The sequence below is a fragment of the Manis javanica genome, chromosome 16 (assembly GCF_040802235.1).
Source record: "Manis javanica isolate MJ-LG chromosome 16, MJ_LKY, whole genome shotgun sequence".
Taxonomy (NCBI): domain Eukaryota; kingdom Metazoa; phylum Chordata; class Mammalia; order Pholidota; family Manidae; genus Manis; species Manis javanica.
In genome coordinates this window covers 11,126,337-11,151,435 of record NC_133171.1, presented here as the reverse complement: position 1 = coordinate 11,151,435, position 25,099 = coordinate 11,126,337, and the positions used below count along the sequence as shown (strand labels likewise).

At 35.3% G+C, this 25,099-nt stretch overlaps 1 protein-coding gene across 4 annotated transcripts in view; it reads left to right on the top strand.

Moving 5' to 3' along the window:
• EXOC2 (exocyst complex component 2) overlaps positions 1-25,099 on the top strand; it is a 237,394-nt gene that overhangs the window by 140,564 nt on the left and 71,731 nt on the right. For all 4 annotated transcript variants that reach the window (XM_037011057.2, XM_073224459.1, XM_073224460.1 and 1 more), the window contains exons 12-21: positions 4,280-4,405; positions 7,868-7,992; positions 13,962-14,027; positions 14,202-14,359; positions 14,738-14,859; positions 16,039-16,100; positions 20,978-21,058; positions 21,541-21,600; positions 22,254-22,315; positions 23,870-23,936. In XM_037011057.2, the coding sequence (XP_036866952.1) occupies positions 4,280-4,405; positions 7,868-7,992; positions 13,962-14,027; positions 14,202-14,359; positions 14,738-14,859; positions 16,039-16,100; positions 20,978-21,058; positions 21,541-21,600; positions 22,254-22,315; positions 23,870-23,936 (929 nt within the window). The remainder of the gene's footprint in view (positions 1-4,279; positions 4,406-7,867; positions 7,993-13,961; positions 14,028-14,201; positions 14,360-14,737; positions 14,860-16,038; positions 16,101-20,977; positions 21,059-21,540; positions 21,601-22,253; positions 22,316-23,869; positions 23,937-25,099) is intronic.

Sequence of the window (25,099 nt, the reverse complement as noted above, 5' to 3'; positions counted from 1 at the left end):
TCAAATAGCATAGGATTCATTTGTAGATTTGTATACTAAAATAACAGCTGTTGAATATCATAAGAAAGAGTTGGATTAAATTCTCTTTACTTGTTTCTTCTATTTTATACTAGATTCTATTCACCTTACAATGAATGATCTATCTTTGTTAGATCAGACAGGCCAGTAAGTCTTATGTCAAAAGGACCTTTTTGATTTATCTTAGCAGCTGGTTCTTTTCCACTGTCTTGGCTTACTGTACATCTGGAAGACTTCTTGCAGCTGGCAGCCATTTCATGTCTAAGCCTGGTCCCCTATCCTTCAGAAAAAAAAAAAATTTTCACAGAGAATGTCAAGCACACATTGAATTCTAGCATCAACTAGTAATTTTTAAATATTCATTATTACCAATATTTTAACTGTATTGTCATTTTTGTAATAATTATCTTATACTAATTATCTTATACGTTTTCTCTTCTTAAATCTACATATAACTGCAAAAGGATAGTACTTTAATAAAAGCATAAATAATTTTGGTTATTCACTTATCCACCTTAATACAAATATAAGGTTCTTGCTTATGTGCCAATGTTAGTTAATAAATACTTCTTTAGTGTTTACAACTCTGGTTTAGCTTTTTAAAAGTGTTTCCTCTTTTCAAGTATTCTTTTGAATGATGTTAAAATACACTTCAGAATTGTTGCCTGGAACCTGCTAAGGACAATTTTGACACCCTAAAAAGTGCAGTGAGGTTAACAGGATTGTGTTAAATATTTCCCCATTTAATTTAGATTAAATGAACCCCTTTAAATTAAGGAAATGCCCCATAGGAACTTTAAATATATAGAGAGGCATAAGATCAAAAAGAAAATTTTTATCTGTTGACACAGGTCTAATTCGTGAGGAATTTGTAATTCTGCCTTGATACGCCTGCCTCCGCCCCTGCCCCCCCCCCCCCCCCCCCGGCTTTGGCATTGAAATTCTCCTGTGTGGTGTGCTTAAAAGGAATCCCATCCTGCCTGTGTCTGTGGAGGCTCCTGGCCCCGCGTGTTTGGTCAACAAGCAACAGTGGGTGGTCGGGCTGTGGTGCAGGACAAGGGCCCGCTGTGCACAGGAAAATGTGTTCAAAGGTGTTTAAGGGCAGTGAGGAAGTCGGCCAACCTTCTGAGAGTCCAGGGGCTATAGATCAGTGTCCCCCCACACTATTGTAGACTGTGAGAAACTGGCTGCAAGAGGCATGAAGGATGAGAAAGTATAGTGACCTTATTCACCTGTTCTACATCTGCAGGCTTCCCTCAAGAAAGGTCTCTTCTGCCCTTTCTGTTGTGTAGAGTCTGTTAAACAAATACTGAACTATTTACGTTTAAAATAGGGAAAACTTGCACAGAATAAGTTGAAAGGATTTGAATGATACATGATAAGTTTTTCTGAAAGATTTATGTAATACTAGGTATAATAAGAATTTTTTATAAAGTCTTTAAGTCATTATCAGGTTTTTTTAGGAATCAGTGTTTTAATTTTAACATAAACACTTAAGTTTTTGAGCTTTGCAGAAGGTCTTTCCATATCTATAGGTTAGCATAGAGCTGAAGACTTTTTACCTGCTAGAAATCTGACAATTGTTGGGAAAAAATAGCAAATGTTTTAACTTGTTAATAACAAATTGTGAAAGACTGATAGCTTATTTTCTTTTAGAGAGGTATTACATTTTAAACTTTTGATTATTTCTACACGGCAGCTTTTATTCTTTTAGTGAAGTGACTGGGTTGTTTTATTAGTGTTCTGAAGAAAATAACTTACACAACTTGTGAAAACACATTTTCTGTTTTTATTACTAAAACAAAACTTCTGTTTATATAGTTTTCTGAAAATGATTGTTCTAATTTTATGTTTGTTTGTAATCTGCTAAATTTCTCCTGCATACTCATTAGAAAAAGAGTTCCCTTTGCGAGTGCTGGTAGCATGTTATAGAAGCTTTATTGAACTAGAGGAACAAAGTACTGACTTGGTTGTCAGTAGTTAAGAAGCTTAGTCTTTTTTCTTTTTTTAAAGTTTTAAGTGTTGAAGGAGTCGTTCTTCCAAGCATCTATAGATAAGATATGTATCTTTTATTTGATATATTGATAAAATTGTTACTCAAACACTAGTTTGTGGAATTTAGAAGATAGAGCTGAACCTTAAGAATATTTAGTCGTAGAATTTTGTTTGTATCTTTTTTTCTGTAACCACAACATAGGATTTTAGAATTGGAAATACTACAGTGATGATTTCTTATGCTATTGGGTATGTTCCTATTTGCAGTTTTGTCTCCACAGTCATCATTACCTTGTAGTTATTCCTCAGGTAACTGATAGATGAAAGCCAAATAATTTTGATTTTATAAGTACTTACTCATTTATTTGTTACTCTGCTTAGTGTCTTTAAAATAACCAAACTGTAAGGTCCCTAATAACAAATATTATGAGATTCTGTTGTTACTTCTTAACTTTTACTTTTTTGTTGTTGCCTTTAATATTTTCTTGGTGTAATTTCCTTTTAAGTCTTAATAGTGCACATTTGCTGTCTGTGTAGAGGCAGACTTTTTAATCCATTTAGATAACATCATAATCAGAATCCTGAATTGCAGGAATTGTGAGCAGAACAAGTATATTTTCCATTTTCTTCTCAGTGATGACTTAAAGTTTCAGATTCATATGTCATAATCAGAGTCAGAATTTTATGGTTCAAAAAGACTACCAAGTTGCATAGTTTCAAGCCCTGAGTTTTATGAATGATGAAGTATAAGCCAATCTTGACTCTCTGAGCTAGCTGCAGAATCCCATACAAATTGCACAGCCATGAGAATCTTGGGTAGAATTAATTAATCCTGCCTCAATATCAAATATAGGGAACAATTTGTTAGCATTAGCACAAATGAAGGCAGAGTTTTTCATCAACATTGTAAGCCTATTTGATAAAAGGCTTTTAAAGTTTTTCCATCTAGAAAATAATCATAGGAGCAGTTCATTTCCAGAGAAAATTTACTGTCAAGAAAGCAAATAACCCCTCATAACTCATATTAATGCAGTATTAATTTTGAAAAAGATGAAGTCAAGCCCAGGTTTACAAAAACTTTAGTCTCTATCACCTGCAAAATGTCCCGCAGCGAGCTCACATTCTAATGAAAATATTGAAGTTGTGTGTATAAAGCTGAACACCAACCTCAGCTGGATATCAGGGGGAAGATAATTTAGGTTTTAAGGGAAAATACCCTAAGTAACATCATTTTCAGTTACATGTGATCTGCACATAAGTCAGAGCATGATTTGAAAATTCCTAATCACTCTTCATTTATGTAATGTATATATTTCTCTTAAACACATCAAGAGATTGCTGTCATATTGTGAGGTAAAACAGTAAAAAGAAAATACACTGATTTTTTGTAAGATATTTTAAAAGCTTTTGCTGATGTTACATGTTACAAAAACTGTTTTTTTCATCCATTTCTTTGTTCTTTTTTACTAATGCCTATTTATCAGGACCACTTCACATTTGTAATAATTCTGTGGGATAGAAGTACCAAATTGTGTAATTTAGTTTAAAATGCGTGTCAGAATTCTCAAGGTTGTTTTGACACAATAGTAATTTCTGACAACTGACATTTAAAATGTTTTTGTTAATTTTCTCTTCAAAGGATAATCCTCCTAATTCCCTGTTAAATAACTCATTATAATACCTTTTTTTAACAGAAAAAAAGGAGCAAAATGTTGGGGAGAGAAACTTGTTTCTGAATGAATGCCCGCCATTTAGTTTGCAGGCTTGTGCATTTGTGTGCAGCACTGAAGCGCTATCTTCTGGTCACTCAGCAGAAACACATCTTGCAGATGTGTTCCAGATGCTGGTTAGTCCTGAAGGCGTGTGTGCTGTTCTAGCTCCCTGCTGCTGAGGTGTACTTGGTGGTAATCCAACATCAATTAAGAGATGAGTTCGTGTTAAACTTTCTTTTCCTGATGTCATAGAAATTGATAATGCTTTTAATAGAAGAAAACCGTATTCTTAATAGTTCTCTTACCAAGGGGAAAGATAAATCAATCTTTTAACAGTTCAAGTACTCAAGATTTAAGTTAATCTACATAAATTATTTAAAATTAAGCCATCTAAATTAAAATTATAAACATACCAGTTATGGGGAATTATTTAGTAAATGGTTTATTTAAAAGAATGAAATAGTTGAGCAAGAAGTAACTCAGAGAAAGCAGCCCATTAAACCAACAACGTAAGAATGCACAGCATATATGGAACTGTCGGCTGTCTTCCCCAGGTCACCCAGGCCTTCCCAGCCCCATGCTGGATGTGGATAACGATGTTCGTCCCTCCGCGCTCGGGCATCTTAGTCAGACTGCATCCCTGAAGAGGGGCAGCAGCTTTCAGTCCAGTCGAGATGACAGTAAGTTTCTCTCTACCCTGACTGTGGCTTTTAAATTTGTACTTGTGTAATTTCTGATGTTTTCTCTTAGAAAGTTCCATAATTAATTGTGTCACTGCTGCTAAGTATTACCAATCATCATTTCTTATGCTTACTAAGTAATTGCCCAGCAATTAAATTTAAATAATTAAAATGTATTTTACATCAGATGTTAAAGAAATGACATTTGATTTTTTTTTAAATCATTGGGCACAGGCCATTGTTTATTAACAAATTTAAAGTCTAGTTTTGCTTTTTTTGTGTGTGTGGCTGAATTTAAGAAAATATGCCACAGAAGAAATTCTGCGAGACTCCCATAAGATGAAATTTTCAACAAAAGTAACTCCAGTAGTCAGTACAGAGAAATAGATACCTTTTTAATGAATTTTAAAATTTCGTTTAGAAAGGATTGGTTGTTGATTAATCATAAATTAATTGCTAATCATTTTTCCTGTGGTAAAGCACCTGAAATAGTAGCTATGTTACATTTCTTAACTTTCTAAAGTTGATATTTATCTATTTATTTGCCTATATGAGATACAAAACTTGTTGGTTATAATGCATTCACATACAGTTAGATGCTGTTAGTCACTGGTTATTTATAACTTCAATAATAGATGCAAATTCAAACAGGATAGTTTGTTGAGGCTCACCACACCTTTCCCTTCCCTTAGGGATGACGGCCCCTGTGCTACCTGTTGTCCAGTGTCTGAAAACAGTTGTTTATAAATTGTTTCCCCTAGTTTTCTAGGTGTGTAAACTGGAGGCTAAATCCAACCCTCGTTACTCTAGTATGGCTAGAAATGGAACTAAAATAACTCAAGTTTAGATTACCTAAAATTATTTGAAATTGGAACATTATGAAAGATTGCTTATAGTGAACAACAGGTATGAATAAAGCCAAGAAAGCCAATTTTCTACGTTGTGATTAAGCAAATTTTATGAGCTTACATACTTTAAGACAGCTATTGAAAAAGCTATCTATGTGTTAGTGGTTTACACCAGCCTTAGGAAATAATTATTGAAGTCATTCTGTCAGTGTAACTCTGAGGAGAGGAAATCCCGGGGCAAAATACCTCTAAAACCAAAATCAGTCAAAGGGAGAAATAAACTTTAAAACCCATTTATTGTTTACAAACCGCGGTCCAGGGCCATTTCTCTCTCCTGCTCTGCTCTGGCGGAAGCAGGTGAGCCTCCCCGCCAGCCTCTCAGGTTCAGATAAGCCCATTGATATGCAGATGGACCAATTCTCTCCACCACTTAGGGAGCGCCTGTTGATATGCAGATGAACTAAAGCAGGCGAGATATTCTGGAAATATTACAATTTTACCCACAGACAGTGATGCAGCTTGTGGGAATTTAGGACATGTTGGATTCAGAATGAAAAGAAAGCCCCAAATCATTTTTTAATTGCAGGGATGAGACTTGGATGAAGTAGACTTAGAAGGAATCGGGGGAAATACATACATACGTAGGTATCAAGAATCTGCTAATAATAAAGACATCAAATGAAACATGAGACTAAAACTTGTTCTGTGTCATTGGGCAGGAGCTGTAAGAACCCTTCTGTTTTCCAAGAACCTTGATGATTAAGTGCCAACACATTAAGTGATCGCAGAACTTTCCAGTTCAGTATAATTATCTGGCAATAATGTTTAGTAGCTATATTAAAACTCCATACTATGGTGAACTCAGACAAATAATATTTCCAGTTAATCTGCCACAGAAAGATTTAGCTGAGGGTTATCTTTTCAGAAACCTTTTGGAATTGGTTTGGTACACTTTTATTTATAATTATCTAAATACTCTTCATACCATAAATCATCTCAATTAGAATAAACTTAATAATTAATGAATTTAACAAAAGCAGCTAAGTTTACTCTCTGTTTATCTTATGGTTTTTAAAAACAAATTTTAAATTAGTTAAAATGTAGTGTTCCCTATTTTTCTTTGGGTTGGAGGCATTCTCCATGACAGACTGATCTTTGAGACCAATGGTTTGTATGTGTAGAATATATCTGTGTGTATGATAGAGGTACAAGGTTACTGATTGAAGCATTAATTTTAACTGCAAAAGATTGCAAACAATTTTGTCCATTCAAAGGGGACTTGTCAAATTATGATAAATCCAAAAACACAAAATGCTATGTAATTGTGGAGAAAAAAGCGAGCATTGTATGTGTGGATAAGAACTCCAGGGTTTGTTGTTATGTGTGGAAAGATTATGTTTAGTATGCTTTCATTTGTGTAAGTGAACATTTTGCAGGGGTGGGGAGAATACGTATTTATATTTGCTTGTGCATAGAAGACATTTCAGAAAGAATCCCAAGAAACGAACAGTGGTTTCATGTGGCTGGAGTGGAAACTGGGCAAATGGGGGATGAGGATGTAAAGTAGACTTTTCTCTGTATGCCTTTTAAGTTTTCTAGACATATATTGTCATTTTAGAAAAGTATTAAACATTTAAAAACAAAATTCACTCTTTCCCCCACTAAAATAACGATGACAGCAACAAAGCTTTTTGCCTAGGAGTATTTTGAGAGGAAGTATTTGGTAGGTGATAGAAGAGTTGAGAGTCCCCTTCCCTGACCTGACTCTGAAGTCGCCGGCAAGAGTTACAGGTGACCCCGGACGTGCTCCTGATTATTGCTGTGAACCCAGACAGCAGGGATGTCTCTGGCCTGCTCCTGCCGCAGGCTGGGAAGCAAAACAGCAGAGCCAGGAAACAGGACATGGAGGGAAGGAGGAATAAGAAAGGCTATGATCAAGAAAGAGGGAAGACTGGAAAATGCTTAATGCTCACTGAATTACTCTGTTTTTATTCCTATGAACTTATTCTTCCCATAAGAAATCTGGAAGACATTATTTCTCACTTACTATAATAACTGCATTAAATTATATGTAATCTAAGAGACTTCAATATTTTTATTTTTATTCTCTTCTTTGTTACGGGAAGCATTGTTCATTACATCATTGTACTTGCAGTTGTTCCTTTATGATAACTTGATTCTTTACTGAATTTTACCAGGTAGGGATGTATTGGGGCATTTCTGACAGGTTGACATTAGCCTTGAATTTAATTATTGGCTGTGGGCTAGCCCTGCCTTTGCCTTTCTTTGCTGTTTGAAAGCATGACCTTTTGAAGAGAAATGTGTGTCCTGAACACAGGGAGGTCAAAAAGCCAAAGCGCCCTCCTCTGTGGAGCCCTCCCTGCTGCTGTTGCCCTCCCCTGCCGGTCGTGTCCCATCAAGCAGGGACTGTGATGGAAGTGTATAGTGTGATATGAAAAAGGAAATACTGGTCTATCAGCAGATTAAAGCTTGCAGCCAAAGTGGGACACACTTTTAGGTGGATCAGCAGTCTCTTCAAACAGAGTTTTATTTGTGATTCAAAGTATATTCATAATATTTTATTATTATTTACCCCCCACCCCCACCCCCTTAGCATGGCGATACAAAGCTCCCCATCGGGTGGCATTTGTTGAAAAATTGACCAAGCTTGTTTTAAGTCAGCTGCCTAACTTCTGGAAACTCTGGATTTCGTATGTTAATGGAAGTCTTTTCAGTGAGGTATGTATAAAAATTTGACTATAGGTGTAACTAAGTCACTGCAAATTTCTAGTTTTAAGAATTTTAGATTTTGAAGTGACTTCTTAAAACCTTAGAGGCCCAAAGCATGTAACTATTGTCAGATATTTTAAGATTAGTGGAAAGCACTCTAAGTCCCTAACACTTCAAAAAGAGAATAGTAATCTATCTCAAAAGGTGGTTGTGAGGATTAAATGAGATAGTCACTTAAAGAAAAAAAGACAACTTGAAATATTTTCAAGGATTCTGAATTGAGATCCAAAATAATCCATATGTATTAGAGAATTTTCTATTTGGAAAGAATTCAAAGATCCTGTTTTTCTAGCCCCTGTATGATCAGCCTATAGAGTTGTTATAAACCTTTGTATTTCCACAGGTCGCACATTTATTCATGTTTTAATCCTAATTGGTAGCATAGAGATCATGAACCTGAAGTAATGACTCTGACTTTTGCATGGAGTACATGGGACTCAGACTCGAACCTCTGAAGTCTGAGAGGCACTTCAGTGCCCCAGGAAAGGCCCCAGGCCCTGGAATGTACACTCAAAGGCCTTCTGCCTTGAGCTGCCAGGCAGGCCCCACATGTAACAAGGAGAAGCTAGGTCTGGTTCCTCGCCTTCACCAGGAGCTCCTGCAGCTCCGAGAGAGCTGGGAGAAGTAGGCGTCTTCCTGAAGGTAAAGGCTGTTTCCTGCTTCTTTTACACTTGCCAGAACAAAAGGTGGACATGGAAAAGGGCCAGACTGTTGTGCTTTTTGCACCAAGGCACATATTTGTGGTTCAAGACCTCCCTTCCTTGGTGGAAAGTGGTTGGGTGTCTTGGTACTCCAGGGGTCTGTCCAGTCTCATTTGACCATGGACATACATTCATGCTACTATTAAAGATACGGAGTTGTTCACAGAGGTTGTTTTTATCCCCCTTTATGTATTTCATTCTCATTTGCCCACTACCTTTTTTCTTTTAAACCTAGTAGATCCCTAGATCCGTGTTTTACATGAATGGTTAGCTATCTAAACTGTTAAATTTACTAAATACATGAAAAAACAGAAAAATGATAGTGCAGAAAAACGAAACTCTTAATTTTAAGCATGAGTTATCACTCTGCGTCTTTAGTTTCTCCAGTGTATTAGCTACCGTACTTTGTAAGTGAACATTCAAATACTGTAATACAATAAATAATGTATGTCATGACTTTCTTAACATCCTTTTTGTGTCACTTGGTGATACGAAAGCTTTACTGTGTCTTCCATAAGATAAATGTCGAGTTTCGCTTTCATAAATACCGTTACTTACTGCTGGCCAGGAAGTGAATGCTTAATTTCAGCTTCTCGGGTGTCCTGAAAAAAGTTTTCTCATCATTCAGCTTTTAAACATGTCCCCGTCGATTTGCAGCGCTGTTCCTCTGAGCTGGCGGAGAGTGCAGCCCCCTGTCCTAAGGACAGGTTTAGGTTTCTCGCCCTCTGCTGGAGGGGGGGGGAGAGTGCCACTCGTATCTTGTCATGACTTCATCCTCTTACTGCTCCTTCTCTAAACCAGGTCAGTTACGAGCATCGGGAAGGTTCGATGCTTCCTTTTCAGTGCCTCTGACAGAGAATGTTCACAGCCTTTCTTACAGACCAGGAGTGTTTCAATAGAAATATCCAGTATATATCACTTACTAGCTGTGGCCTTGTGCCTACTTCCATAGGGCTACTTGAGAATGAGATGAGTTAACGTTAAGGGAGGTGCTTATAACAGTGTTTGTTGGCTATATGAGAATTTGCTTCTATTATTGGAATAAATATATATTCCAGTACTTGAAATCTCATTGGCCGGCACACAATAGATATTCAGTGAACGGAGTTTAATAACATTAAACACTAGACTGGTGAACTCTTAGAGTCACGTGGAGTAATGTCAAGATGGATTAACTCATCTGAAGAATTAGTCCCTTAGGAAATGGATTTTAAACCTGGTTGTTTGTTTCCAGCCAAGTATTTTTTTCCTTCCAGTTGGGTGGGTTCCTATAGGTGACCCACCACACACAGGGACTTACCTTGAGTCTTCAGAGTTTGTAAAAGTCCTAAGAGTTTTTGATCTGGGATTTTTTTTGAAAGGGGACTGTATTTTCCTTACAGGTTATAGCTAGTTGTGGTAAAAATGTAAGATATTTCGTTGCACATGAAAAATAAATGAGCTACTTCAGAACTCATGAAAAACATTAACAGTGAAAATTTTTAATTAGTGTACTGACTTGGATATGCTTATTGTATTTCTACCTATTTGTATTTATAAACAAAATTTATAGTAATCATTATTAATTGGCAATTTGGTCTACAGATTTGGGCATGTTTTAAAACTATTTACCCCCTATTGAAAGGTAGAAATTCCCCTAAGGGCAGTAGAAAGGAATGGAGGGGTTAGGAAAGCGTCCTGAGGTGACAGTCTATGTATGAGTCAGAGCCAGAAACCTAATTAGCATTCGGAAGAGTTCGGGCTCTTTGAAAGTTGTTATTTAATCTCATGTAAGAAAGTTCTGTAATACTTCAACACAATTTACTTAAAATTTCTTACTTTTCTTGCTATAAAACTATTCTATTGAGAGCCCATCTGTTAAAGATTCAGATGGAGTTTCCAACAGTTTAAAACAGTCAGTTCTTCAAACCAGTTAAACCCATGTAAAGTAACATACATGAATCAAAACAGTGAAATCTAGCCGTTGGTCTTACCACAAAGTAGTTTTGGTCTTTGTGTGCAGGAAAGGGTTAAGGTTTTTAATTAATGAAATGATTAATAGGTTAAGATCTCACCTTTAGATACATTTAAATGTAGTGTATTTTGGGATGAAAAATTTTAAAGCATCCAAATAATTTTTAAACATTAGGAATCAGCATTTTTAAGAGTTACATAACTCATAGTATGTAAATTAATATGTACTTTGTTTCAAAATTAGATTTTCTTTTAAAAGTAGGGCAAACCTCATATAATTCAGTATGTTGGAGATGTTCAGCTCTTAAGAAATTAAAACAGTAACTTTTTAAATTAACAATTGCAAGTTCGTCTAATAATTTCCCATCCCTTCCACTTTCCATATATTTGGAGATAGATCCATAAAGTTTATAACATTATTCTGTCCAGTAGATGTCATTTCAATAGCACCTGTTTGGTGGGGATAATTTTTCTGGCAAAATTTAACCTTACTTTGATATGATGTTTTTTTACAATTAATTTTAACTCTTTTCTTCAACTTAAAAATATTTTACAGAACAAAGGACTATAAAATAATCTGTCCATTGCATTAGCCCACTCTATAAAAGTTCAGTATTAGGTATTATGGCAGATACAACTAGAAAAGGCACCATCTGACAGTCAAGATACTTAGCATTTTACACTGGCATGGCCTTTCGTTGAGACAAATTTGCCTTTTTTTCAGAGTCCTATCGCTTCTTCCATAGCACACTAAACCAGTCCTGTATTAGTCAGTGTTTAAGTATATATAAAGAGAAAGAGATTTACTCTAAGGATTTCGCTCACGTGATGATGCAGTCTGACAAGTCCCAGGATATGCAGTCAGCAATCTGGATACTCAGGAGAGCCCTTGGTGGTGTCCCGATCTGAAAGCCAGGAGCCTTGAGACCCAGATCTTGGAGTCCGAAGGCTGGAAAAGAGTTCTGTCCCAGGCCAAGGCAGGTGGAAGGAATTCCTCTCACTCACAGGAGAGGCGGCTTTTCATTCCATTAAGGTTGTCTGTTGATCGGGAGGGTCCTGCCTACACTGAGGAGGGTGGTCTGCTTTCCTCACCCACAGATTTAGATATCAGATCTCACCCTCAAATGCCACCACAGACACACCCAGAATAATGTTTTTAACTGAATATCTTGGTGCCATCTGGCTCAGTTAGGTTGGCACATGGAATTAACATCACACAATCCATCCTGTGTCATCTGTGCCTCCTGACACCACAGCAGGTGTTAGGCTTCTCAGTAATCTCTGAATTCCACACCTACAACCATCCTCCCAATCCCCAACATTCACACAAAATTCTTAATCCTCTGCTCTTCCCTTTTGTTGACATCTGAAATCTTTAGGAGGGGAGCACACACACATTTGAATTAGGTGCAGAACCCCAAATAGGAAGGCATTAGATAGAAATGATATTTGAAGCAATCAGAATAAACTAGTGAGAGAAAATAGAGAAAATATAGAGAGAGAAAAGACAAAAAAAAAAAGCGCCTAAGAGTAAAGCTGACAAACAGTAGCATTTAGAGAAGAGCTATTTATCACCTCAGTAAGCAAGAGCCATCTATCTGCTTTTCCACACCTAGGCCACTGTTATCACCAGAGAAGTGTAATTTTGATTCAGTGCATCACACCTGACTGAAACAGAAAGTAGGCTAACAAGACATGCAGGCCATTTGGACTTAACCTAAGTGGTCATGACTCAGATGGGAGTCACTCTTGACATCTCTCTTTTCTAACGGAATCACGCAGTGGAATCACCAGGCTGTTGATTCTGCCTGGGAAGCCTGTGTCTCATATGGGTTTGTCTATCCACCTCCTTTAGCCTAGGACACTGTCATTGTTTACCTGGATCTGTATGGCGGTCTTCTAGCTGGTCATGCTCCTGACATTATTCCCTGTAGTCACTTCTCACTGTAGCTACGAAACTTCTTATTGCTGACTTAAATCCTGATGTACAAGGAATTGAGTGTTGTTACCAATGAACTTAGGAATTTGCTTATTTAATTATCATTGAGATGAATTTGGGTCTATTTCAATTATTTCAAAGCAGAAGTACATTTCTACAGAGAAAAAAATGATAAAAGCTGCACAGTTTCATATAAAATTTTTAAGTAAGTGTAAATTAGAGCTGAAGAGGTGTGTAGCTCTGTGTGTGTTGTCCACTTTATATCAGACATATCTAATACTTTTTTTTAAACTATTTCAGCAATCCCTACCCTTCTTTTACTCACTCATGCCGATAATGTTCATCATAAAAATGAACCGTCTCCACTGTTTATCTAGCTTACACGTAAAATATATATAACGTCATACAATTAACTAGAAGTCAATTATCATAATCATTTATAATGCAGTTGTTCCTAACTGTTCTCTAGCTTAACGATAACTTTTGCATTAGGTTAATGAAATACCAGAATTTTCTTTTACATTGTACCATTTTGTTGTCACTTCTCCATTTGGAAAGTTTCCTAAGCTTACCCTTCTAAGGTATTTTATACAATAATACTTAGTTACTAGAAAATTTGGTAATAAAAGTAACTGAAATCCAGTTGAACAGGTTTCTCTTTTAGTTAGTGTTAAATTAGTCTTCCACACTTACTGTGAGGAGAAAGAAAAATATCAGAGGAAAACATGGCTATCAGTAAACAGATAAAAAATCCTACAATTATAGTAATATATGTTTCCTGAATTAGACTATAAAATCTCTGAAAGAAGAGCAGTGATTTATATATATTTTTTATTTTTTTTAATAAAAATGCCAGATAGAGTGCCTATATTCTTAAATATTTGTCAAGGTAATAGAATAGATGTACTGAAATTACTATACATTAAGCCATGATTTACTCTTCCTTTAATTTCTCTACTAGTGAATGAGAAATGGTGTTGGGAATGTTATCATGGATATGATACTTTAAGATTTAACCATGTAAATTTGCTTATGAAATGGCATATGAAATTCACCTATAAAAAAAGGTAGTTTAAACTTAACACTTAGGTTTATTTATGAGACCTGCACTTAAGGTTTTAGGAGGATGAATACCTTCTTGTTGAAATAAGGATGATTTTCTAATTAGTCATCCTTTAATCAGAAGCTTAGACTATTTCTTTTACATTCCTTTTAATAAAGTTATCATATTTCATGCTATCTATACAACTGCTAAAGTATTTCTTATTTTTAGAAATAGTTCTAAAGACAACTAATATATTTTATTTTGTTTTTTAATTTTTAAGACTGCTGAGAAGTCAGGTCAGATTGAAAGATCAAAGAATGTAAGGCAAAGACAAAATGATTTTAAGGTAAGTTAAGGATAAATATGTTGACTTCTTCATAGGGTAAGGTTTTCTCAACTAGAGTCATTAGAAGACTTTATCTGCATTCAAGATGCTCAATATTGTTCAGACTGACTCCTTTAGTTGACTTAATCACGTTAATGACTTTCAGTGCAGTTTTGCCTGTTCATTATTGTCTAGAAAATGATTCAGGAAGTAATGCACTGTCTCGTGAAGCTGGTCCGTGGAGCCCTGCTCCCGCTCAGCATCCCGGAGGGTGGAGTGAGGCAGTACGGAGGCTGGGAGGTGAAATCTGAGCTCTCCGGACCGTCGCTGGCTCATGTCATCCAGACCGTAAGGTAAATGTGGACATATTCTCCTGAAAAGGGGTAAATAACTTTTTTTTGTCTTTTTGAAAAGAAAAGTATGGAATCTGATTTTTAGTACTTCAGGAAAGAATTTTACTCTGTCCTTTTGCCTCCGCTATTTCCTCATATCACCTAACAACTCACCTAAGCTCTTAAACCTTCCTGGTGTTGATATCTGATGAGAATGTTATATTGGGTGTACATCTTTTTTATTGTTTAACCCAGTATTACTGTTATATTATAATCTCTGTTACGGTTTACTTTCCCCTTGTTTTCAACATAATGTTGTAGCTCATAGAAAGGCCAAATTGATGATAGAAACTGCTTTGAGATCCTACTCTGCTCTCTTATGTGGTGTCTGTTCCACAGGCTTACTTATGAGTCGTTGACTGCCCTCGAAATTCCCAATGACATGTTGCAGACTATCCAGGACCTCATTCTGGATCTCCGAGTACATTGTGTGATAGTCACATTGCAACACACAGCAGAAGGTATGTTAAGAAAACTTAATGCCATTCCCTTGACATGATTATCTCAATATGCCACTTCTTTCCAGCTTCCAAATCCTTGAAAATAAGAAAATTAGTCTTATGGAGTTTGAATATTTTAGATAATTTATAGTTGCTCAATAGAATTTTTTCCCTTTTTTTTTGGATATCTTATCAAATCTACTTACTTGAGATGACTGATCATAAATTAAGATGGAAATACTTGAAAAATTCTTAAGGATATAACAACATCTTTATGGCAAATGTTAATAGAAAAAGTAGAATACAAAATGTATCTAATATGAAGTATGACCCCAATTTTGAAAATATATGTATTTTTAAAATTTAATTTAGAAATATCAATGTAAAATCAGAAGACTTAGCAATGGTTCTCTGTGTAGTAGAAATTATATATGGTGCTCATTTTCTTCATGCTTTTTAGAATTTTCAGGATTTTTGTACATACAATCATAAAAAACAATAAAGGTTATCTTCACAAAGCACAAAATAGTTTGGTATTAAATATTTTCAGAAACAATCAAGGACATTGTTATAAATGATGCACGCATTTACTGTAACCAGGACTTTGAAGGTTGCATCTATATAGAATTGGTGACTAATACACTGCATCAACAGAAAGGGAATGGAATGCAGGTGAGGAACTGAGCGGGGTCCTCTTACTGTATCACCTCCTCCCCTCAGGGACCCGGGATAGCTTGTAAGGCTAAGGGTTTGGACAGAGGCATTCCTTAGTCAAGGAGTTGGTACTGCCATCATCAGGGATGTATAGGATTAAAACAATCTATGATTGTTAATCAGAAAAATTAGGAAAAAATACCATGTGCCTATTTTATACATATTTAACATTATCAAGAGTGCTGAGTAAGTCGTCACAAATCATTGTTAAAGTCGTTATTAAACCTAGCCTAGCATTCTCCAAATTGAGCTATGTAGTAAAAAGTTTTGTTTACATTAATGTTTTATTAGAAAAATCCACTGAACAATACACATTTAAATCCTTGAGTCTACCAGATTTATTTTCTATTCCTATTATCCCTTACTTTCATTTTTTACAAATATAAAACAATGAAAAACCATAACCTTTCTAGACTTCTTTTTCTATATAAAGTTCAGTGACATAATTGTAATAAAAAAGCACTTGTTTACTTGTTTTCCCTATAGAAGTAAAGAGATTAGCTGAAAAGGAAGACTGGATTGTCGATAATGAAGGACTCACTTCTCTCGTAAGTTCAAGTTCTGTTAAGTGCTGGATCATTGGTGTGTATTGTATTCAAAATAAATGATTCATTATATTAATAAGGAGCATATGCTTTCTGTATTATAACTGAATAATTTCTGGAAATAGAAAAATTAACTTCTTAAAGTTTTCCTTCTCAGAGTTCATTTTTGCTTAACACTAACCACAAATATTTAAAAGTTAATAAAAATAGTAGATACCTTTTAAAGTGATCTTTCTTTATTGCTTACTATTTTTTGTTTGCATTACATTCTTAATAGCTGCTTAATTCTAAGTTACCCAGCAAGTTGAATTTTTCAAAACAAAGTAAAAAAAAAAAGACTAATGCTGTGCCTTTAGCCAAAAAGAGACAAACAACAGCAAACCTCTCCAGATGTATACACAGGTCACACAGGCAGTCGCAACCCTGACCTGGTCATTCTAGGATTGTCCTTTCAGATGGGACTCTTAGATTTCCAAAATACCTTTGAAAATAATCATGATTTATCATGTTGTCACATCTGTCTCAGAGATCCCAGCAATCCTACACATAGGGGTCATCAGCTAAGATTGACATTGAGGTGCTAAAACATCCAGGGGCTGAACAAGATGGGCATTTCCTTTTTCTCTCACATTAAAGGAGTTAGGACTGGTGTGCCAGCTTAGTCATGCCATTAGTTCAGTTCAGTGCCCAGCCCAGCTCCTGTCTTTATGATCATTACTGTGGCTTCTATCTTATGATATCCTCATGATCACAAGATGGCCACTGCAATTCTGAGCCTCATATCCTTCCTCCCGGCAGGAGAAAAGTCCAGCACTTTCCCAGAAGCCACAACTGACAACTCTTCTTACATCTAATTGGCCAGAATTTTATTCACTTGCCAGTGGAGGCTGGGAAAAAGCAGTTTTCTGCAGAGCACATTTATAGTCCCAACAATTTCTGTTAGTTGATAAGGTCAATAAGGAAAAAGGTAAAAATAAATTCTAGGGATACAACTAGCATTTTTACCTACTTGGTATAGTAGTTAAAGAAACTAGAATAAAATGATTTTGACCTACCCAAATTTACATAATAGTGGTGAGTCAGGTTGTTGAGAAGCAATTATCCTATGTAATATTTCATTTCCTTGAATTTTTGCACTTACCAGCAGTCTTCCTTTGGGAGTTGAATGTTTGAAAGTCATAGTTCTTTCCTTCTATTACTTCACAGTACATTCAAGTGTACATCTTACTTTATGTATCAATGTGGTTTAGAGCAGCAGTGCTACCTCTAAACTTTTAAATTAAATCATGCTTGAAACTAGGGAGATTTATTTTTTAATGAACCTCTATTCCAAGGATTTATTTTTTAATGACAATTTGCTTGTTCCATTTATCACAATTATGTGCATTTAAATACAAACTATCCTATAATGAATTCTATCACACTAACTGTTTAGAGAAAGGAAGTGTCCTGCAGTGTGGTGGCTGCTTGAGAAGAGGCTCTTGTAAAATACACACTAGACTTCAAACACTCGATTCAAAAGAAAGAATGTAAAATATCTCAACTTCTTTTATTGAGTTCATGTGGAAACAATATTTTAATATGCTGCATTATATAAATTATATTAAAATTAATTTTTTCCTTCAGTTTTCTTAATGTGGCTACTAGAAAATCTAAAGTTTGTGCCTCGCCTTACCCTTCTGATGGACAGTGCTGTACTAGAGTAATCTGTGCTGCATGCAATTTAGAATCATAATCAGGTTCAGTTTTTGTTTCTGGCATGTCATAACCGTGCAGTCTTATTAAAGAAGCCACTTTACCCCTCTGCCTCTAGATACAGAAGGAGCAGAACATTTTTTCACAGTGTTATTGGTTAAGATTAAATGAGAGTATGGAATAAGGTACTAAACTACAAAGCTTATAGACATATAAAGGATTTTTATTTATTAACCTAGTATTTGTAATATTGAGGCCACTGGAATAACAATACCTTATGCTTGCACTATGCCTTATTATTTTTGAAGCTCTTTTGTAAAGCCCTATCCTGCTTAATTCAAGCAATCCTGGAAAACAGTTCAAAGAGGGACCCTTGGGCCATCATACACTGAACAACTTACTCAAATGAAATAAACAAGGGCAGGTTAGATAGCGAGTTACCTTGATACTTAGTTTTTGATACCTACTTCAGATAAATCTTGTCCAAAGGAAAAAATTAGGTTCAGTTTGAGAAAACAAGGCACCTGCTTTCTAGGATTAATGTTTTGTAAAAAACAGCTGACATAAATTCAACGAAACAGCCATAAAATGAGTATAGGCTTTAGGTCCTTCGTAAGATTAGTGTTTCTTGTACACTCTCAGCCCAGAATGTGCTTGTGTAGCTGCCATACCTGTATCCCACGTATGCTCACAAGATAACTGCCGCATCTAAGTTTGTTTGATTCTAGTAATAAGTCTCTTTGGAAAATTCTTTATATGGTTACTGTAGAAACTTATTTGTAGTCAATTTAAAGTTGAACTATAATAGTAAGAAATTGTAACCATAGAAGATTAGTTTCACGTTTGGTTTCACACAAGTCAGGATACTAAACCTAATGTACTTTGTAGATGAATGACCCATAGAAGTTACACTTCCTTTGTTGGCCAGTCTGTCTTTTAGTTCACTGTTGTTGAAGAAATATGCTAACATGATAGACCTGATAAAGCGGAGCACATTGTAAGCTATCAGCATGGACCTCATTTCAGAGAAAAGGTGCATCAGTACTCAGAGTTAAAGTCTAGGTTCCAGCTTTGAGTATTTTAACCTAACTAACATAAGTAAAATTCTTAGACTTTGAACAACAACTTACATTGTCTCAAGTCTATTATATACTTCTAACTTATAGTTTCTTAATATTTCTGTAGTACCAATACCATTCGTCCAAAATGAGAATATGTTTTTCTTTCTCTGTGACAGGAGTAGAAAAAACATTCCTTATCAAGTTAAAGAGATGAACATTAAGCTTTGCCCCATTATGACTGTTCTTTCAGCTGAAGTCTTTAATTTGACTTCTCTTCAGTGCTCTGAAACAGCTCCTTTGAAAGCACCCTGTTTTCTCATGTTGAAAATGTGTTTTGCCTTTTTCAAGTTGGATAATTCTGAGAATTTTCTTCTTTCAGAAGAACTGGAATGATTTGTGAACTCCTTATATTCAGCTAAATCAGATGATTCACTGATGATATGCAGAGATAGTACTATTTCTTTCTCTTTAGAAAAGAGAAATAGCAGGTGTTTAGACTACCATTTACTTCCTGTTTGAAATTAATAATTGGTACTCTCTGTCCATGCGTTGTATTAGCATAAGTACAAAAAGAAATAGAAAGATCTAGTTTAGATTTTAATGCAAGAAATATAAATAACCATACACAACATTTAGCTGCCCACAGTTGAATTTTGGTTTAGTTCTTACTATTTTTGTTATTTTAACATCTTAGCTTTTCTACCTTCTGAGGCAGGTGGGTTAGATTGATAAGGTCAGATATCTAAGATATGTTTTGACTCTTTAAATACTTTCTGTGCAGTTGGTATTTTGTCATTTATATATATATATATGTAGTGCTTAGATGTATTTTTAGAGTGCCCTCTGCTGGCTTCAAGTGTAGCATTAAAGTTGAGACACTATACAGATTTCATTAAGCCTGGGTTCCTTGTTGTAAGAAAATTATCTTTTATTTTGTTTGTATACAGGTGTTTCTTGTGTTCATTTTTTTCTACAAACTCTTAAAAATTGAAGTATGTATTGAGGAGAGGTTTTGCTTCTAAATTTTTGCACAGAGTTGGTGTAGTTGAACTTCGAGCCTTACACAGCTCTGTGTCCCCAAGTGAGAGCCAGACCCCTGACCTCATCCCTTGCACTGCTCGTGGGTTGCGGTGCACTGCTCTTCTTGTGGCCCTTCAACCCTGGCAGGTTCTGCCCTCGCCTTCTTTGCCCTGGGCTCATTCCCTTTTTTTCTTAGGGACTCACCCCTTTTACCCTTCAAGTCCCAGCCTAGATGTTCTTACTGCCTCAGGCATCTTCTTTAACTATCCTATTTATAACAGACTCTCTCTATCACCATCTTCCTCTTAGTTCCCATTTGTTTTCTTCATGGCATTATTCTAGTTTGCAGTTGCTCTTGTTCTGTTTTCTGTACTTTTTTTTCTAGTGAAAAGTAAGTTAACTTACTTTTATGGTAAGTATGGTAACTTACTTTATGGTAGACTTACATTAAGTCTGTTCTATCTTAGACTATACACTTAATGAGAACTCTGTCTGCTCCCCATGGCCTGGAGTGTGCCTGACAGAAAGTAAAACCTTAAATAGAGTTAAGGAGCCAAGATGTTAGGATTAATTCAAACTTCTTTTGAACGCTATTTGTTGGACATATTTTCAAGTTTCATTTTCTGATTTAATGTGTATAGAAAATTACTATAATGACTTTTTAAAATTAATTTATTGGTCCTCCTACAGATTATTATTATTAACATTAAATTCTGTTAAACAGTAGCAGAGATGTGGAAGATACAGGAGATCGAGCTCATCCCACACTATACCTAGAAGTAGTGTTTAAAATATAAATTTACATTTGCTCTTTATTGTGTCATTTGCCTTTCAGAAAAGTAAGATTTTGAAGAAAAATTTTAGTTATATCTGACTTCGAGTTGAATTAAATGTACTTCAGAGTCTCAAGATTCACCCATTTTTAAGTATCAAGTACAAAACATGCCAAAACTAAATCTCAGTGACTAGGAGATTATTTGCATCTCTGTTCCTTAACATAAGCCTGGAAAATTGAGTTTTTGACCATATTTGCTTTTGTTGAATGTCTTATTTATCAGTGCTTTTTTCTGAATTTTAAGATATGTGTTCTTTTTTTTTCTTTAGCCATGTCAGTTTGAACAGTGCATTGTGCATTCTCTGCAGTCACTTAAAGGAGTTCTAGAGTGTAAGCCTGGAGAAGCCAGTGTAAGTGTTCTGTTCAGTTCAACCTCTTGCAGACTTTCCCAAGGAACCTTTGGCAATCACAGTGGCAAAATTTTTAGTCATCTCAGCATAAAGAGTTTTCCCCCTGAACTTGCTTGTTTTATTTCACTTAACTACACAGGCTATTGATTTCTTGGTTCCAAAATAGGCTGGTGGAAGTTAAAATGTGGATGTGAGTGCTGCAGGTAGGCCAATGTGAGTGTTGCAGGTAGGCCACTTGGAATCGTTAACGCTTTGCACACAAAGGGCATGACGGCCTGGATGTTGTCCAGCAGCTGCAGTCGGAGGTCCTTTCAGGTCAGAGTCATGGCCGTAGGCCAGCTCTTCATTCTCATGCCTTTTCAGAGGAAGGTTACCCACACTAAAAGCAGCTTTCCATGTGTTAACTTTTTATATCAAACTTCATAAACAGTTTTGTGTTCCTAGCTAAGTCTAAAAATTGTCATCAAAATTCTTCCTTTTAGGTCTTTCAGCAACCCAAAACACAGGAGGAGGTTTGCCAACTAAGCATCAATATTATGCAGGTAATATGTTAAAGCACTGAGGCCCAGAAGCCAGAATTAATGCAAATTATTGTTCAACCCGCTCTTATCTGTAATACATGTGTAACATATATTAAATATGTAATTTTTTTCATCTTATCTGAGTACATAATAATTTATGGTGAGTAAGGTAATGAAATAAAGGTAAGATTAATTCCAGATTGTTTTAGCAATTCCCTAGTTTTCATGTATATTATGGTCCTCTTCTTTTTGTATTCTTATGATACTTTGTATATATTTCTTTTAGAACACAAATTAAATGACAGGAGAATTGTTTACATTGTATCTAGAGTGTGAAATTCTTTGACTGGGACTAGTGCTTGGTGGTCATGCAAACCAAGCTGGGCGTGTGAATGAGTGAATGAAAGGAAGGAAAAGGTCCTCCTAAAATATATTCAAGGATTTAATGATTGGATCAAAACACAGATGCTTTTAGTTTTCTATCACTTATGTGACATAAGTTGGGATATGTATTCCCAATGCATACATATGTGTATGTATGTATGTATGTATATGTTAATACCACTTATAGAGCATATATTTCTGGTTTTTTATTTATGAAAAGTTATTTTTAATGTTTAAATGGACTGTTATCCAAGAGTTCATATCACTGAAATTTCTTATTTTTGACTTAGATTTTTATATACTGTCTGGAACAATTGAGCACCAAGCCTGATGCAGATATAGATACTACACAGTAAGTAAAACAGAAATTAATCTTAATGATTCATTTAGGAGGATTAAAAATACAGACTAATGTTATATATCTGGTCTTACATCCTAAGACTTCCAGTAAGAGAGAGAGATTGTTTATATTAAAGTTACAGGTTTATATATTTGACCTTTATTATTTATATAATTTCTTTATTTTCTGCACTCATCTTAGCATTACTAGAGACATGTTGAACAAACTGAACATATGATCAATTACCATACTAATTACCCAAAGGAACAAGTTTTATAAATAATAAAAGTAGAAAATTAAAATATATAACTTCTCATTGATAACTTACAACCCTGTTGTTAAGGGATTACAGTAGTACTCTTGTTAAAGACTATGTTAGAAGAATTAAGTCTGGATCAGGCTTAATTATTTCAGCTCCAAACGACACATCTTGATTCCTAATATTTACAAATCCTTGTGATAATTCTTTTATAATGCTGTTATTCTAAAGGACTTTTTTTAATTTAGTTTTCCTGAATGATGTTTGGCACATGTAACTTCTGTGTACCTCAGCTTTATGCACTGATACAGATAATATTGAGATAAGTGCCTCTTAAGTGTATCGTTGACAATTTGAGAATTTTTTCCATATTTGCATGTTACCAGGTATTGGTCTTTGCCTCTCAGTATATAAAGCTGTCACTGCTCTGAGACCTAATATTTAATTTTTCTAGTTTTTAAAAAATACTTTATATGTTTAACATAATACACCAGGAATTAGTATAGTTAATCAGGTCCCTGAAACTATTGACTAAATGTCTTTCTTCCTTATTGTTTTGCTATAATTTCTGTTTCATACTTCATTGAATTCTAATATATAGTTCATTGCATTTCTTCTGTTGCATTCACATATGTTTTCTGTCGCTTTATATTGCATTAATTATCATTAGTTTATTTTTTAATGTTTTCAGATTGGTATCCTTTTATTACTTCTCTGTTTAAAAATATTTGATATTTTCATCTATTTATTCTTCCATATGATATCAAAAATCTAGCTGGTTAGGTTTAAAGAATTTTTTCTAAGATGTTTATTGTAATTTTATTCTATCTATAGATTAATCCATATAAATCTCTATCTGTGATTTATGGCATTCATTCCCCACTTGTGGGTATTAACTGATTTCTTATATCAACTCATCTGTAAGTGGTTTACCATGAAAATGAACTTGAAAAAGCCCCCTGGAGATTCTGATAGGCAAAAACATTTCAATTATGTGAGTGTATACCTAGAAATTAATATATTTGGTATTTTCTCCCTTGGTGATTTCTTTAAATTGAATATTAAGAAGGCCGAAAAGCTAATTTCATATGGCTCATATTAAGAGATAGTCCATAGTGTCCGCTTTGAGCTGTGAGTAGTTAAATATAAAAAGCAGAAAGTTAGATGATTTTTGCCAAAAGATTTTAAGGTCAAATTTACATTGGGTTCATTGCATCCTTTTATTGAGGTGTAAGTGACCTATAACATTATATCAGCATTTTTATTTTAATACTTATAACTGTTCTCTTACTTGCTTCTATATTCAGTCTTTCTGTTGATGTTTCTTCTCCTGATTTGTTTGGAAGTATCCATGAAGACTTCAGTTTGATCTCTGTAAGTACAATCATAAATAATTAGATGATAAATAGAAAAACACTTTATATATATATATATATATATATATATATATATATACATACATGGAAGATATATATATATATATATATACATACATGGAAGATATATATATATATATATATACATACATGTCAAAGGCTGACAGAGGACCAGGTTGGGTCAGATGTAAACTGGAGCATTGTGGGCTTGAAGTTAGGAGGTCAGAAGAGCATGTGACCTCAGAAGAACTATATCGGTGGACCGCTGTGAGTCCATGTGCTTGCATGGGGTCTAGAATGAATAGGATCTGAGAAAGTTGATGGGCTGAATTTAAACCATTTGTCACACTGTGAACACAGAAAGAAGGCTAGAGACAGACAAAGGCCAGAGAAAGAATCTTCTAAATTGAGACAGGCCTTGTCAGCAATCTGGCCAACTGTGCTCTTTCTCTGGTCTTTTGGAACAATCCTGATTTCTACATGACAATCTTTCCCGTGTTTGAAAATAGCTGCTGTGTGTGCTCAGAACCTTCTCTTCTCCTAGCTCCTGAGCTGTTCAGGCATTTCCCAGCTGATGTGCTTGTTGTCTGTTGATGTGGTGGTCATTCTCCTCCAAGTGTGTTTCTATCCTTCAGGGGTAGTGCAGTGGACCCTGGTATGACCCTGACTATCGGGACACAGCCAGAACTGCACATTAGGTTATCTTGCTGTTGACTGAGATTAAGCTAACTGTCAGCCAAAACCCCAAGTGACTCATACTTGCTTCTGCTAGTCACAGAATTTTATCTCTCCCATTTTAACCTCCTAAAATCGTTCATTTGGTACCCAATGCAGTTCCTATGTTTTTTTCCAGTGAATGAGATCTTGTTAGATTTGGCCCAGATTGTTGAGATCTTAGCCTGTTCTGTTATCCAGCAGAGAGGCAGTTATGGTAAGAAAAAGTCTAGGTATGGAGTTGGAAGACACTGATTCACTTCCTAGTCGACTTCTTATTAACTGAAAAACATGGGGTGTGTCACTGAGGGTGTCCAATTCCCTTCGGGGCAAAATTGGGATGGTAATGCCTACATTTCAAAGATTCCGTAAGGAAAAAATGAAATAATACATAAGGCCATAGTCCTTAATCTGCAAGTGCTACCTTTGACAGGTTGAATTGTTATT